Source organism: Heterodontus francisci, chromosome 4 (assembly GCF_036365525.1).
Source record: "Heterodontus francisci isolate sHetFra1 chromosome 4, sHetFra1.hap1, whole genome shotgun sequence".
Taxonomy (NCBI): Eukaryota; Metazoa; Chordata; class Chondrichthyes; order Heterodontiformes; family Heterodontidae; genus Heterodontus; species Heterodontus francisci.
The window spans coordinates 100,142,639-100,159,532 of NC_090374.1; the positions used below are offsets into that span (position 1 = coordinate 100,142,639).

At 42.2% G+C, this 16,894-nt stretch overlaps 1 protein-coding gene across 2 annotated transcripts in view; it reads left to right on the forward strand.

The window, feature by feature from the left end:
- The first annotated feature begins 7,471 nt into the window (after positions 1 to 7,471).
- Positions 7,472 to 16,894, forward strand: part of snx2 (sorting nexin 2) — a 58,708-nt gene continuing 49,285 nt past the window's right edge. For both annotated transcript variants that reach the window (XM_068029915.1, XM_068029916.1), the window contains exons 1-2: positions 7,472 to 7,634; positions 13,908 to 14,022. In XM_068029915.1, the coding sequence (XP_067886016.1) occupies positions 7,509 to 7,634; positions 13,908 to 14,022 (241 nt within the window). In that variant the 5' untranslated portion in view covers positions 7,472 to 7,508. The remainder of the gene's footprint in view (positions 7,635 to 13,907; positions 14,023 to 16,894) is intronic.

A 16,894-nucleotide genomic window follows, 5' to 3' on the forward strand; every position in this document is an offset into this window, starting at 1 on the left:
CACCCAATGCATTCACTTATACTTGATGCTTTTTAAATACTTAACTTGAAACAGATGGCGCCACATGCCAAAGGGCCGCATTTCTTGATCCAATGGTTAGCAATGTCTCCTTCTTCATGTACCACTATCAACTGATACTGTTCAATCACTCTCTAACTCCTCTAGATTCAATGGCCAGGATTTTGCTGGAAGTGGTTAAGTCCCAACGTCAGGACCAAATGCGAGGCCCGAGTTCGTGCGAGTGGACAGCAGGAGTGCAGTGGCCCAATCAGAGGGCTAGCAGCTCAGCAGCGCCACTGAGAGAGGTGGCCGCTGCTGAGGCTCCAAGGAGAATGAGGGGGTGCCTCATTTTGGAGGTGACCTCACAGGGCAGTTGGAAAATTTTCTTCTCTGCTGGGGCCAGGCAGACAGGCCATGGCGATTAGAGGGGTAACACGTCCAGCGGCAGCGTCCTGGCCTGGGGATGAACTTTGCCAATGGGGGCCCCTTGTTGGGCTATGGAGGCTCAGGAAATGATGGCCCCCCCACCTACCCCGGGAAGCCGCTGGGAGGCCGCCTCCGTGCGACTGGCAGGAAGCCATTGCTGGTGACCCAAGGAGATGGCCTTGAATTGGCTGCCTGCCTCTGGTTAGCAGGCGGCTGAGCCGCTGCCATTCCCACGGCTGGTAAAATGGCCCAGTGGCAGGACTGCATCGAGGAACCCTCCCACGCAGCTGCTGGCATTTTCTGGCCCCCACCCCGCCTCCTAGCCCACCACCCGGGGCAAGTTAAACTTTGCCCAATGTCTCTGCAAAGATGGGTGTAAATAAAAGCATGTACTGTGAAGTACTGGCGTGGCCTTATACAGATAGGGCCCTCGTTCTACCTCTTCTACTTCTAGAACAGGAGAGATTAAAATGGTTGCTAAGGAGCAGAGTTCACATGACTTTCATCAGAAGGTGTGACAGTAAAGGTTGCATGATGAGTAATGGGGTATATAACAACAACAACTTGCATTTATATAGAGCCCTTAATATAATAAAACGTCCCAAGGTGTTTCACAGGAGCAGAATTGAGCAAAATGTGACACCAAGCCACATAAGAAGATATCAGGACAGATGACCAAAAGTTTGGTCAAAGAAGTAGATTTTAAGCAGTGTCTTAAAAGAGCAGGGAGAGAGAAAGATTAGGGTCTAGGCAGCTGAAAGCAGGGCTGTGATAAAGAAAGTGGAAGATGCGCAAGAGGTGAAAATTGGAGCACACAGAGATCTCAGATGTTTGTAGGGCTTAAGGAGGTTACAGAGATGGGGGGTCAGTGGGGGGCGGGGGGCAGTGGGTGGTGGTGCAGGCTGGTGGGAACTGCGGGAGACCAGGAAGGGATTTAAAAACAAGGATGAGAATTTTAAAATCGAGGAGTTGCTGGACTGGGAGCCAACGTAGGTCAGCGAACACAAGGTTGATGGTTGAATAGGAGTTGGTGTGAGTTAGGACATTGGCAGCAGAGTTTTGGATGAGCTCAAGTTTATGGAGGGTTGATGTTGGTACACTGGCCAGGAAAGCACTAGAACAGTCAAGCCTAGAGGTAACAAGGCAATAATGAGGGTTTCAGCAGCAGATGAGCTAAGACAAGGGTGTAGGTGGGCGATGTTATGCAGGTGTAGTCGGCGGTCTTGATTAAGGAGTGGATATGTAGTCAGAAGATCAAATACAACACCAGGGATTGTAGGATAAAAAGGAAGAGAATTAGAAGGTCAGAACAAACCTGCAGCAGGCATATATTATACCACTTCCTACCTCCAGCTGTCTCTGCAGCTGCCCACCCCAGAATCTAAAGAGCTTCCTTTTCTTGGTGGGTGAGGGAGCAGTAGTTTATATTATGGATTGTCTTGACCTTTAAAAAATGCTAAATAGGAGAATTACCTTTGTTTAGCATGAGATACACTAAATCACAAGTGTCAGTACACAGCCATATTCAGTATCATCACAAGGGTCTGCACCAAGCAAGTGGAAGGGTATATTTTCTGCGACCATGCATAGTCCATAGTGCCTACATTATTTGAAGAGGAAACATTGAGTGGCTGGTTTTTGGAAGACAAGGATATCCTCTGCATCCATGACTGCTGATTGCACTGAAATATCCCCAACACCAGAGGAGCTTTTCAGGCTAGACCCCTTATTTTTTGTTGTCACTGACAAAGCCAACATTTATAACCCATTACTTATTTCTCTGGAGAAGATAGTGGTGGGACTTCTTCTCAACCATGCAGTCCATGAGGTGGAGGTACTCCCACGATGTTTTATATGCAGGAGTTCTAGGACTTTGATCTAGTTTGTTTGTTGCTGCCTGGCTACCACCTGCAATTTTAAACAAAGAGTGCCATGCAACCTCAGACCATGAATGTATGTGCGTAGTTCCAAATGGTACCTCCCAGATCGTGCGGGAATTCCCAACTTAGGCTTGTGCCATGGTTGATGCACCCCCCAGAAATATGAGCAAAATTGAGAAGTACAGTTACTTTTGCCTTCCTAATGATATCAGCAAACTTCCTCCTCATTTGCAAAAGATGTGGTTTACTGTATTGACATTATTAATGACTTCCCCTCATGCAGCTGGCACCTGCTTTTAATGGAGAATGACTTTCAGTCCCAAATAAGGCCACCCTCTTTTTATGCAATTTATACAACAGGACTGCGAATGGTCTACTCCTGCTCCTATTTCTTATGATCTTATATCTTCCTTGTACCCTGATATTTGCTGAGGGTTCTACCAGTCTCCCACAGAATTTCCAGGACCAATTGGGCAGCACAGTGGCGCAGTGGTTAGCACCACAGTCTTACAGCTCTAGCGACCTGGGTTCAGTTCTGGGTACTGCCTGTGCAGAGTTTGCAAGTTCTCCCTGTGACTGCGTGGGTTTCTGCTGGGTGCTCTGGTTTCCTCCCACAGCCAAAGACTTACAGGTTGATAGGTAAATTGGCCATTGTAAATTGCCCCTAGTGTAGGTAGGTGGTAGGAGAATTTGGGATTAAATGTAGGATTAGTATAAATGGGTGGTTGTTGGTGGGCCAAAGGGCCTGTTTCAGTGCTGTATCTCTCTAAAAAAAAAAATAGTCTATTTTTTTTCCATCACCGCAACCTCATCTTTTATGGTGAGCTGTAACACTTTAACATTGCAGCATTTTACACTCCCAAACCATGTTTCCTGCAATTTAAGCTTGTGGGGTAGGTTTGTCATATGCAGTAGCCTATTCAAGCAGAACTTCAGTGGGAAAATTTGGCACAGCCCACCCCTTTTATTTGCTTGATTCCCAGTGCATGTGAAACGTACAGACCTGTGAGCTGACTGGCTACTGGTTTCAAAATCTAGCCTGCTGGCAGCATTCTTAAAGGGGGAGACACATTTCTTCTGCCATAGGCAACAGTAGCTGCAAAGAGCATTGTAGGAAAAACTGGCCTATTCACTGATGAAGCACTGCCAGTCTGGCTCTAGGAGGTACAGTAAAGGAAGGTGTCTATTCCAGGAGCAGAAGGAACAACATTGGCCTCTTCCTGAGGTCCCTACCATCACAGACACCAGTCCTCAGCCAATTCAATTCACTCAGTGTGATATCCAGAAACAGCTGAGTGTACTAGATACAACTAAGGCCACGGACTTTGACAACATCCTGGATGTAGTGGTGAAGATTTGTGCTCCAGAATTAGCTGCAACAGCCATGCTGTTTCAGAACAGCAACAACCCTGGCATCAACCCGACAAGGTGGAAAATTGCCCAGGTATGCCTTGTCCACAAAAAGCAATACAAATCCAATTGGCCAATTATTGTCCCATCAACCTACTCTCAATCATCAGCAAAGTGATGGAAGGTGTTGTTGATAGTGTTATCAAGTGACACTTACTACCAATAACCTGCTCACCGATGCTCAGTTTGGGTTCCACGAGGATCGCTCAGCTCCAGACTTCCTTACAGCCTTGGTGCAAACATGGACAAAACAGCTGAATTCCAGAGGTGAGGTGAGAGTTACCGCTCTTGACATCAAGGTAACATTTGACCAAGTGTAGCATTAAGTAGCCCCAGTAAAACTGAAATCAATGAGCATAAGAAGGAAAACTCTTTACTGACTGGAGTCATACCTAGCACTACCCCAGGACATTGCTGCAGGAGATCCTCAGGGCAGCATCCGTGGTCCACCCATCTTCAGCTGCTTCATCAATGACCTTCCCTCCATCATAAGGTCAGTAATGGCGAAGTTCACTGATGATTGCGCAGTGTTTACTACCATTCGCTACTCCTCAAATAACAGAGCAGTCTGTGGCCCAATGCGACATTCATGCTTGGGCTATTAAATGGCAAGTAACATTCATGCCACGCAACTGCCAGGCAAAGACCATTTCCAACAAGCAATTCAGCCAGTTGAATCCCTACTTTAACATTCAAGTGCTGCATTCCTTAGTGATGGCATGAATATAAGTTACTGGGGAAGATTATTGCAAAAAGGATATAACGAGGTGTGTTTTGAGGGATATGGTGGTAACATCGAGTTCATTTAAATAAATGTGCCTAGGCCTAACAGCTTTTAATGGGCTTTTGGAAGTGCTTGCCAACTTGTGTTGTTACTGACAGTATTATAGTTGTAACTGAATCTAACTGGCATCCTATTTTGTCAGGATCAGTGAACTTCTGTACCCCTCTGGCTAGTCAGAAAACATGGTCCCCATGACAATGTAGAATAATAGAATGGCCACAGCACAGAAGGAGGCCATGCAGCCAGTCATGTCTGTGCTGGCACTTTGCAAGAGCGATTTAGCTAGTCTCACTCTCCTGCCCTTTCCCTGTAGCCCTGCAAATTTTCTCTTTTCAGGTGCTTATCTAATTTCCTTTTGAAAGCCACGATTAAATCTTTTCAACTGTTCTGCCAATTGAAACAGTTTCTCGCTATCTACATTAGACCCCTCATGATTTTGAACACCTCTATCAAATCTCCTCTCAATCTTCTCTTCTCTAAGGAGAACAACCCCAGCTTCTCCAGTCTATGTAACTGAAGTCCCTCATCCCAGGAACCATTCTTGTAAATCTTTTCTGTACCCTCTCTAAAGCCCCTCTTCCTAAAGTACGGTGCTCATCATTGGATACAATACTCCACTTGAGGCCAAACCAGTGTTTTATAAAGTGTTATGACCAGGTGAGAAAGAGGTCTAGGGTTCCCTTTCAGCCTTCACCTGGTCTTACTGTAACAGGGTTTAATATTAAACACACTGTGTTTTTAGCTCCCCTTTGATGAATCCTTGTTCACCACTTTCCAATTATAAGACAAGAAACCAGCACAAACAGGCTTTCTTAGGTTTAAAGAAGAAAACTTGAAATTTATTAAATTTAAACTCTAATTTGATTGATGCCTATGGATACATGACACGCCCACGCTAGCATGCATACACGATACACACATGCAAATAGAAATAGAAAAGAGCAGAAGAAAAAATAAAGTAGAAAGGTTTGAGGCAATATCTGAAGAGTTGTTGTTATGGTACTTCGAACTCGCTGTAGAGTCCTTGATTATAGGTAGATTTTGCTTTTCGTTGGGGCCCCAAGATTCATCCAAAACCTTGTTCGCTGTAGGAGACTTTTCTCTCTTGGGATTCATGTGTCTTCAGTGGATTCAGAGCTTTGCGAGAAAGAGATGGGAGCAGACAGGAGAGATCTTCTCAGTTCAGGAGCAAACAGACTTTCTCTCAGTTCAAACTGTTTGTACAATTCAGAAAAACCCAGGTTGCCAAGCAGGTTAGTCATGTGATCAGCTGGCTTGACCATGTCTTTTTGTGTTTTCGGCCACCTTAGCAGTCAACCTGAAATGTGAGCTCCCCCACCTTCAATGTCTGGTGATTAAAAGTCCATTGTGGGTTGAATGTGTCCTTCCAAACACTGTCTGTTAATATGCCAATGTTTTTCCAGCCACGGCTGATCTGTTTAACAAGTCCTTTCTTCACTTCAGTAACAGTTTAAAATCAATGTTCATGACAAAATTAATGTGCCTCATTCTTGGCAGGTGGGGGCCTAGCATGACAAAGGTTCATCATAATTTCCTTGTTTTTGTACTCTGTGCCCCTATTTATAAGTGCAGGATCCCAGATGCCTTTTTAACCACTCTCTCAACCTCCCCTGCAATCTTCAACAATTTGTGCTCAAAACCCCTCAGGTTTCTCTGTTCCTGCATCCACTTTTGAACTGTGCTTGTTATGTTATATTGTCTGTCCTCCTTCCTCCTACCAAAATATGTCACTTCACACTTCTTTGCATTAAATTTCATCTGCATATGTCTGCCCATTCCACCAGCCTGTTTATGTCCTCTTGCAGTCTAACGCTATTTTCTAGATATTAAAGATATCAAGGGATGTGGGGATAGTTTGGGAAAATGGCATTGAGGTAGAAGGTAGCCATGATCTAGTTGAATAGCGGAACAGGCTCCAGGGGCCGAATAGCCTACTCCTGCTCCTATTTCCTATGAATCCTATTCTCCTTATGGTTCACAATACTTACAAGTTTTGTAGCATCCTGGAAATTTTGAAATTGTGCCTGGTACACCCAAGTCTAGGGTCATTAATATAGATCAAGAAAAGCAGTAGTCCAATACCAACTCCAGAGGAACCCCACTGTATACTTTCCTCCAGTCTGAAAAACAACCGTTCATCACAACCTGTTTCCAATCACTCAGCCAACTTTGTATCCATGCTCCCACAGTCCCTTTTATTCCATGAGCTTGAACTTTGCTGGCAAGCCCATTATGTGGCACTTTATCAAAAGCCTTTTGGAGGTCCACATACAGCACATCAACAACGTTACCCTCATCAACCTTTTCTGTTACCTCATTAAAATACTCAGTCAGGTTAGTTAAACACTATTTGCCTTTAACAAATCTGTGCTGGCTTTCCTTAATTAATCCACACTGGTCCAAGTGTTAATTTTGTCCCAGATTGTTTCTAAAAGCTTTCCCATCACTGAGGTTAAACTGACTGGCCTGTTGTTGCTCAATTTATCCTTACACCCTTTTTTGAACAAGGGTGTAACATTTGCAATTCTCCAGTCCTCTGGCACAACCTCCCTATCTAAGGATGATTGGAAGATTGTGGCAGGTACCTCTGCAATTTCCACCCTTACTATCCTCAGTATCCTTGGATGCATCCTATCCTTGTAACTCAGCAACTTTAAATGTATCCAGTCTTTCCAATACCTCCTTTTTTACTATGACATTGACAGTCATTCCGGGGCTTTCAATTAAAAAAAAAATCAGTTTTCTTTTCGCTGCAGTTTATTGGTTGAATCGCAGAATATTAATTGTGAGGAGGTCCCCGGTGCGGAAGTCTAGACAATGGACACACTGTAAGCGAAATTCTAAAGTCGCGCCTCGAGCTTCGTAGCGTCACACGGTGACTGCACGCGACTGGCTTCTCAGCCAATGATGTCACCGGGAGCGACGTATATGTGCGCTAGTCACGGGTCAGGGTCACATGATTTGGGAGTGTGATCAGGGTAACGAAGATGGCGGCAGAGAGAGAACCTCCTCCGTTTGGAGATGGGGACATGGAGGGAGAGGGAGAGGATTCGGAGTTCAGGGAGCTGGAGGGGGGCGAGGATCTCTTCGTCAGCACCACTAGCACCATGGAGGTAAGTGCTGGAGGGAATCCGGCGCGGTGTTGGACTGAGGTGGTGGCCCGGCCTGGAACTGAGTCGACACTTGTTATATTTCTCCCTCTCGGGGTTCTTGCTTCTGTTCAGTGACTGATCCGTTTTGCAGAATCTGACTCAGCGCTGCTCCGCTTACGCTGTGTTTGTCATTTAAATGAATTATATTATAGGCACGGTGTTGAGCGGGGATAAACTTAATCGCGCTACCTCCACTGGGGTTTAATGTTTAAAAAAAAAAGCGTTTATTTTGTTAAACGACTTGAAACGCAGTGAACTTGTCCTTGCGTTACTGCGCATGTCAGTTCGAGTGTTCGCTTCCTGCCAACAGGATAGAAATTCCCTATAACTTTTCTCATTGAAGGTTTCCCACTTTTTAGAAGATACCAGTTAACACTGGTGTAGTAATTTCTTCTTCTTTGGCCTCCTTATCTCGAGAGACAATGGATAAGCGCCTGGAGGTGGTTAGTGGTTTGTGAAACAGCGCCTGAAGTGTAACGTCTTAATAACCACTAGTTGAAGGGTGGCTGTCTCATCTGTGGTGCCTTGAAATTTTTGTTAACTTGACCCATCAAATTGGGGCCCAGAAATAGATCGTTTTGGATTTTAGATGCTGTTAATAATTTATTTTCAAAAATAAATCTTGGCCAATACAATGTACAAGAATTGCTATGTGAAGCCTAATTGTTAAATGTCAAATAGAGGTTTATTAAAAATAACCTACATTTTGAGGAACCTGTACTAAAACAATCGAAAGGTTGAGAATTATTATGCAGAGGGTGGTAGGATATAGGGTAGTTTGTAAGAGGGACATTAATACCTTTTACAAGAGAAGTAGATCATGTTTGGGAGCTAAAACTTCTAAAGGCATGTGGAAATGGAATGAGACCAAGTAGTTAACTGGAACAAATATGGTGGGTTGATTTGGCTTACTTTCTAAATTGTAGAATTCTATATCTTTTAAACAAATCTTTGCAGATTATGTTGACACATTAGCTTTAATATGAAATTATAAATGGCCTTAATTACAGTTATAAGACTAATGTTGCATTGCCCAAGGAAAATTTTAACTTAAAAACAAAATGCTGCGGATGCTGGAAATCTCAAATAAAAACAAGAAATGCTGGAACCACTCAGCAAGCCTGGCAGCATCTGTGGAAAGAGAAGCAGAGTTAACGTTCCGAAGAAGGGTCACTGACCTGAAACGTTAACTCTGCTTCTCTTTCCACAGATGCTGCCAGACCTGCTGAGTGGTTCCAGCATTTCTTGTTTTTTTTCCAGAAACTGAAGTTTAGTGCCTCTCTAATTAGGTGTTCCAAGTTGTTTAAATAGTTGGTTGTGTTTTTCCCTCTTCTCTGGCTGCTGTTGAAATGTTTATTTCTGCATGCGTCCTGTTTTTTGCTGATAACTGTCAGGTAGAGGTTGGTGTTTTGGAGCTTAAGGCCCAGCTGTAAGGAAGTTCCTTCAGGGAGCTGTGGATGCTGATATCACATAACAATCGTTCTTTATAACTGGCAAATTGGGTTTGCTTGAAGCTGCCCACCATAAACAATGGGGACTGTATAAGCAATTTAGTTCAAGTTTTGTGTATAAATGAACTTTTTTAAATTTTCTAACTTTTCATGCAGTAGCCCAGCTTTCTCCTTGGGTGAGGAAATACAAGTATTGTATTCACCAAACAGCTGAACTTGTCCTGATGATCTGCTACGCTTCTGCACGTACCAGTCTAATTATCGGTCACCTTTTACTTTTGTGGTAAACAGAATACTTTCTATTCTGCACAGTTGATTACATGCCAAAGCCCAATGATACTGTGCTCCACTTTAATTTTCTGTCAAAATACACTTTATTCAAGGACATTTCATGGTAGCAGTTTTACTGTGATTTATTATCCTGTAAAAGCTGCTGGTATATACCTTTTTTTTTTTATTTCTCGACTGTAGGTATATGGGTGTTTTGCATAAAGGAAATATGACTCTCTGGCAATATGGAGGTTTCAGCAGAGATTAAATTGTGTGGTGGTCATTGTAGAGTAAGCTGCCCTCCAGTTACTATGCTGTGCGTGACCTGAAAGTACTTGTCATGCTGCTTTAAAATAATTCTATCCCCAGGCATGGAACAATCTTGATCTGGCAATCAGAAAGCAAGTTTGTTGCCCAAAGTGAACATCTGAGTAATGCATTCTGTTTAACACACTACATTTGAGTCTTTAACTTCTGCATATTTCAAATACTGTTCCTTTTTCCTACCACTATATAGTTGGCATACATGTTTTTCTTGAATAGCTGGAGTTGCAGTTGATGCACTGCCATCACAATGTTGTAAAACTGAAGTAAATCATCTCTGGGCATTTCTATTGGGCTTCTGGTAAAGATGCAATAGCTATAAGCCAAACTGCTTTCTTAAATGCACATTTTAAAATACCTTTAGTTTTTCAGTTTGAAACTAACCTGATACTGATTGAAGTTTTGCCAACTTCAAATAGCTACAGACGCTTTTACTTTGTAAGTAGGCTGGCATCTGTATTCTGAAAAGATCTACTGCATCTTTATTGAATTTAATAATTAGTGTCATGCTCTGTCAGAGGATTGCACAGCACTGTACTAGTTTGCATTCCCAATACCTGCCCACAGGAACATCTACAAAGACAAAAGATTTGTACCACCTCACTTCTAGAATAGTAAATGTTGAGCTGGATGGTAAAAATTATAAAATTTTAAGTTCTCTAAGTGGCTATTGAATTTATTTCTGCATTATATTTTTTTGTATCCTGTTCAGGATGGTGGCAAGTTGGAGAACCAAAGGAATGTTGGTCACCTTATTTTTACTATCTAGTGATAAACTACAGTACAAGGTATATACATTAGCAATCAAAGTAATGAGAGTAGACTCATTACATGGTGCATTGGAGTTGAACTAATGGAAATGCCAAATGTCCAGTTTGGTGGAGTTTTTCCCTAATTCAAGTGTGAAAAGTCAGCAAATTGTTTTGCTTTTGATAATTGCATTGATTTAACTTTGCATCTTCAGTAAAAACTTTCTGAAATTTTTAAAAAAAAATCATTAGTGGAGTCAAATATTAGGAAGTGCTTGTAGCTCAACAGCTTGCACTCATTGGGCGGGGGATAGGTGGAAAAGACAGCAGTTAAGGGAATTCGCAATGGCATGTTTAAGTTACGTTTGAGATATAGTAAAGGTCTTTAAAAGGAATTTTTAATGCAGGAAGAATTGGGCCAGGGCATGATGATGATTGTAACAAAAACAAGAAATGCTGGAATCACTCAGCAGGTCTGGCAGCATCTGTGGAAAGAGAAGCAGAGTTAACGTTTCGGGTCAGCGACCCTTCTTCGGAATTGTGTTTGTCATTGTGTTTGATGCTGATGCATTGAGAATGAGGTGCTAGTGGAGCTTGAAGACAAGATTGGGATGGTTCTATTTCACCCACAGCTTGATATCTTGAATATATTGACAGCTTGAAGGTAATCATGGAGTTGAGTGGTGGTAGAAGGTACAGCTGTAATTTTTTTTCATCCGCATTGCTTCCCCTCATGTTAGTTTGAATCTTCAGGTTGACTTGGCAGCATGGACACTAATAGTTGCCCTCAAATGTATAAGTTCATAAACTGATAGACTCAATTTAACATGGCCTTCAACTGATGCTCCAATATTGCCCTAGACTGCCAGAGGTGAGATTTTCCATGCTTATGTTGCAGAATGACTTAAAACTGGAGTAATAACTATTGAAGTGGAATGTGCCTCCTGTGATATGTGGCGTGGATGCTTCATGTGGCGTTGATGAACACGTCGACTACAGAAACTTGAACTCTGGGTTTTGGAACTCGAGCAGCGACTGGAGTCATTGGTGTATCCATGTAGTTCTCAGCCTTGTGGATAGCATGTTTAGGGAGGTGGTAACACCACAAGTTAGGAGCATGCAGGCAGAGAGGGAATGGGTGACCTAGAAGGACTAGTCAGGTAGTGCAGGAGTCCTGAGTCTGTCTTGCTCACTTACCAGTTTCCCTTTTCGATGCTGGTGAGGGTAATGGTTCCTCAGTTGTGTAGCAAGAGCCAGGTTTGGGGCACCTTGGGTGGCTCAGCTGCACAGTTGGGAAAGGGAAGAGAAATGGAGGTAAGGATTCAGAAGGGGGAAACGGACAGGTATTTCTGCAGCCATAGATGTGACTCCAGGATGGTATGTTGCCTCCCTGGTGCCAAGGTCAAGGATGTCACAGAGCAGCTGTAGGACATTCTTAAGGGGGAGAGTGAACAGCTAGAGGTTGTGGTTTGCATTGATACCAATGATATAGAAAGCTTGCGAGTGCTGTTGGGCAGTGTTTAAATTGATTCGGCAGGCAAATGGGAACCTGAGGGCAGACTCTCAGATGGGGCAAAATGAGCAGTAGAAGGCATGAAATTAGTGAGTCTGGAAAGCAAAAGAAACGAAGTTTGGCAGTGCTCGGGAGTCAATGCAAGGAGTGTAGCAAATAAAGCTGACGAGCTGAGGGCACAGATAGAAATGTGGCAGTATATCATAGTTATTACAGAAACATGGCAGAAAGAGGGACAGGAATGACAACTCAATGTTCCCGGTCACGGTTTTACAGATGAGATGGAGGGGGGGTGGCAATTTTGGTTAGATGTTAGAAGGATCATCAGTTGAGGCCATATAGATTCAGTTTGGGAACAAAAAGGGGTAGTCACAGAACTGGGAGTGTACTACACCTCAAGCAGTCAGAGGGAGATACAAGAGCAAATATGTAGGCAAATCTAAAGTGCAGTTTCCAGTGGGGTTCTGCAGGGCTCAGTACTAGGTCCTATGCTTTTTGAACATGTCCTTGAAATAAAGTTGCTTATAATCTTGGCAAAGCTCTAGAAAAGATTGTGTTGAGCATTTTATTTCGTCTTGATTGTTTGATTATGGTATGCCTAATCTTCAAAGTATATTAAGGTTTCTGTGCTTCTTTATAGCAGTTGTGTGGGAAGAAAATATTCCTAGTGTAAAGATAGATTAATCAAATTGACTTTATTGATTCTTTGCAATATGTAGGTGCAGCATAATAGATTTAATTCGAACCGTTTTTAAAGCACATTGCTTGTGGGCTGATTTAAGTAGTCTGAATTGGGTTTTCTGACACTTTCTGCAATGTTTAGCTGGTGCTTCGTCTTGTTTTCCAGAGATAACTTAATTGTGACTAGGATGTAGCAAAATGGAGCTGCTGTTAAAAAAAAAAAAATTGGTGTCACTTATTTTACATTCACGTGTTTTTTTTTTTAATAGTGATACAGCACTGAAACAGGCCCTTTGGCCCACCGAGTCTGCTGACCAACAACCACCCATTTATACTAATCCTACATTTAATCCCATATTCCCTACCACATCCCCACTACCTACCTACACTAGGGGCAATTTATAATGGCCAATTTACCTTTTACCTATCAACCTGTAAGTCTTTGGCTGTGGGAGGAAACCGGAGCACCCAGCGGAAACCCACGCAGTCACAGGGAGAACTTGCAAACTCTGCACAGGCAGTAGAGTCTTAATGTAGAGTCATAGTCAGAGAGCTACAGCACTGAAACCAGCCCTTCGGCCCACCGAGTCTGAGCATCAACCACCCACTTGTGCTAATCCTACATTAATCCCATATTGCCAACCACATCCCCCACCTTCCCTCAATTCTCACCACCTACCTACACTAGGGGCAATTTACAATGGCCAATTTACCTATCAACCTGCAAGTCTTCGGCTGTGGGGGGGGGAAACCGGAGCACCCGGCAGAAACCCATGCGGTCACAGGGAGAACTTGCAAACTCCGCACAGGCAGTAGCCAGAACGGAACCCAGGTCACCGGAGCTGTGAGGCTGTGGTGCTAATCACTGTGCTGCCCCAACTTGCCTTTTAGTGGAACAGATTTGTTCCATAGAATGTGGTGCAAGCCATTAAGTTTAAGATGGCTATGATGTCCGAGTTTCAATCTAATTTATTTTGTCACTAAACCTAGGTAAGTAAGCTTTTTAAAATGTCTCTGAAAGCTGTTCAGTCATATCTCAAATTTTGCTGTGTATGTAAATAAGCAAGTGTTTCCTTACCGATTGCTAACTTGAATAAGTACTCTGACTTCCTTTTGCACTTATCTAATGAAAGATTGTTTAACATTTTACGAAATTCTGCATTGACATGTTTGTTCTTTGTTTCATTAACCAGTGATAACCTGATCAATGTATGACTAAACTTGCTGACATGCTTTTTTTTTTCAGTCCAGCCCATCTTCACCTGAACCTGCCAGTCTTCCAGCTGAAGACATAAGTATAAAGTCTAATGGTCCCAAGTCTGACATTTTGCTGGATGATGACCGTGAAGACCTTTTTGCTGGTGAGGCACATCTGCAGTTTATTTTGTGTTTCTATGAACTTCACTTGTAGGTGTACTGGCACACTATCTCCACAACTTTTACTGGAAGTTTAGTTAAGACAATTCTAGTTGCAAGTTTCTCCTTCTATTAACTTATGGACCTGAAGTGCAGAGTAGAACAAGTATACTTGCCAATGAGTACCTCACATGCAAATTTTTTCTGTATTCGATAACTAATGACGACTGCTGAATTAATATTTATAAATTGAAGTTTGGTTCTGAAAACTGAGTTGGGCCCTAAGTTGTGCAGAATCTTGCCCAAATTTTGTCCCAAGTATCACTTTCAAATTGAACCTGTAACAATGTTTTGAAAACTTAATTTCTCATGCAATACTCTAGCTTTATTGTATCTGAATATGTAAATTCAACTATTCATGCCCAGTGATACAATAACACTTTAGTCAACCGTTTTGCAGACTATAATGTGCCTGAAGTGCAAATGTTCATAATGCTGTCCCAGTATATGATGATGCCAACACGGTGCTTTTGACTATACTTGTTAGCAAAAAACTTGTGCTGATAACACTTGATTGCCAGTTTAAAGCTACTGTCCAGACTTCAGTTCCTAATTACCAGATGCCCTGATAATTCTGTTGTCCCAGCTCCTGCTAAGTTCATGTCAGAATTGCCTAAAGCACTTAAATTCTTCAGTTAAAACTAGTTTTATCTAGATTTTTCAGAAGTGTACCCATTTATTGAATCTTTGGCTTTTGAAACTTTTTTCTTTCCCTGTGCTGCATCTCCTCTTTGTAAAATGTTGGCTTTTGAGGACAGTCTTGTGATTGGATGGTCCTGTTTCCCAAGCACAGAATTCCTATATCTCGTTATTGGATGAAAGGTTGTATATAAGTCCTTGGTTTATTCCCAGGGTTTTGGGCTTTGACACTCAATATTGTGCATCATTTGAGTGTATGGAATTCTTGATGCAAGAAGCATCAAGAAATAACACACCTTAACTTGGGGGCAGCAGAAAGGGCAAATAATTGATGTATCATAACTTAAGTTTATTGCAGGTGTTTGAGGTTGCCCACTTTGCATCATGGGACCCCAAATACTATCAGATGGCAGATCTTTTGAGTTTAAGATTGGTGTGACAAATGAGTTCTGCAGCTTGCTGGTTTGGTAGAATCAAGGGCTGACTTCCCTTCTCAAATTAAAAAAAAAAAAATTGGGATGTCAAAAACATTAACAGATGTGCATCAAGGTCATATGAAGTCTGGAGATTGAAGGTGCATAGTATCTTGGCTGCTTGTTGGATGTTGCATGCTTTGGGCTCCAAATGCATATTTGTATTCCATGGTTCAGCTTTCTAAGACAACATTTGGGGGTTGTTTGTCACTGGGATTAAAATGGTAAGTCAATTGTGATTGACATGGCTGATCATGCTTCATGTATAGTATCTGTGTACCTCCTACGAATGTTATATAATTCTCCTGTAGTGGCTTGCAAAATCTATTTCTGGATAAATATTACAGCTAATCTTAACTTTTTTGCTGCTTCAGTTTATAAAATGTGTATATTATAATCTTGGCAAAATTTAAGTATTCTACCTAAATTTGCTGATGTAGGTAGGAAAGTAAGTTGAGGAGGACACAGTCTGCAGAAAGATGTAGATAGGTTGAGCGAGTGGACAAAAATTTTGCAGATTGACAATGTGGGAAAATATATCTTTTTTTTGGGAAGAATGGAAAAGTAGATTGTGTAAATGGAGAGACTCTGCTGTGGTACAGAGATCTGGGTGTCCTCATACATGAAACACAAAGTTAGCATGCACATTCAGCAAGTAATTGGGATGGCAAATGTTGGCATTTATTGAAAGGGGGATAGAGTATAAAAGTAGGGAAGCTTTGCGACAACTGTACTGGGTATTGGTGAGACTGCACCCAGAGTACTGTGTAAAGTTTTGGTCTCCTTCCTTAAGGAGATATACTTGAATTGCAGGCAGTCAGGGAATGTTCACTAGGTTGATTCCTGGGATGAAGGGGTTGGCTTGAGGAAAAGTTGAGCCTAAATTCATTGGAGTTTATAATGAGGGATGATCTTATTGAAACATAAGATTGAGAGGGCTGAAGATGTTCTCCTACCCCCCCCCCCCCCCCCCCCCCAACCTCCATAGGGAATCTAGAACTAGGGGCCCACTTTCAAAATAGGGGGTCTCATTTAAGACTGAGATGAGGAAGAATTCCTTCTGAAGTCATTCATCTTTGGAATTCACTACCCCAGAGAGCAGAGGAGGTGGGTCATTGTCAAGATCAACCTTGACTATATTCAGTTTTGGTTTACGAGGAAGTAAAGGGTTATTGGGAGGGGAGGAGGTGGGGGGTGTGGAGCAGGAGGAAAGTGGAGTTAAGCCCACAGTCAGATCAGCATGATCTTGAATGGTGGATCAAGGTCTTGGGGCCAAATGGACTACTCCTGCTCCTATTTCTTGAGTATTTAAAAACTTGGAAATAAGTAGATGACCAATTTTTTTTTTTAACAGGTACATATTTCTATTGGAGCGCATTCATTTTGAGTTCTGAATAAATCACTTGAGTTTGGACTTTTTTTTTCCCCCCCCCCTCTAAACTAAAGTTAATGTTTGCAGTTGCATTTGTGGTGTGAAAATAGTAACCAGAAAAAAAAAGCAGCAATTGATGGCTTTAACCTTTTTTATAGCTATCAAAACTGAAGGCTTTTAAACTGCTTTGTAATGTGTGATACAATGACTTATAGCTTACTGCTTATACATTTTTCAGTAACTCTCTGGAAATAAGCTGTAGAATATTTTACTTATCCATAGGAAAGCAGTTCTAATGTAACAAGTGTTTCTTGCAGTAAAGTCATATTCTTT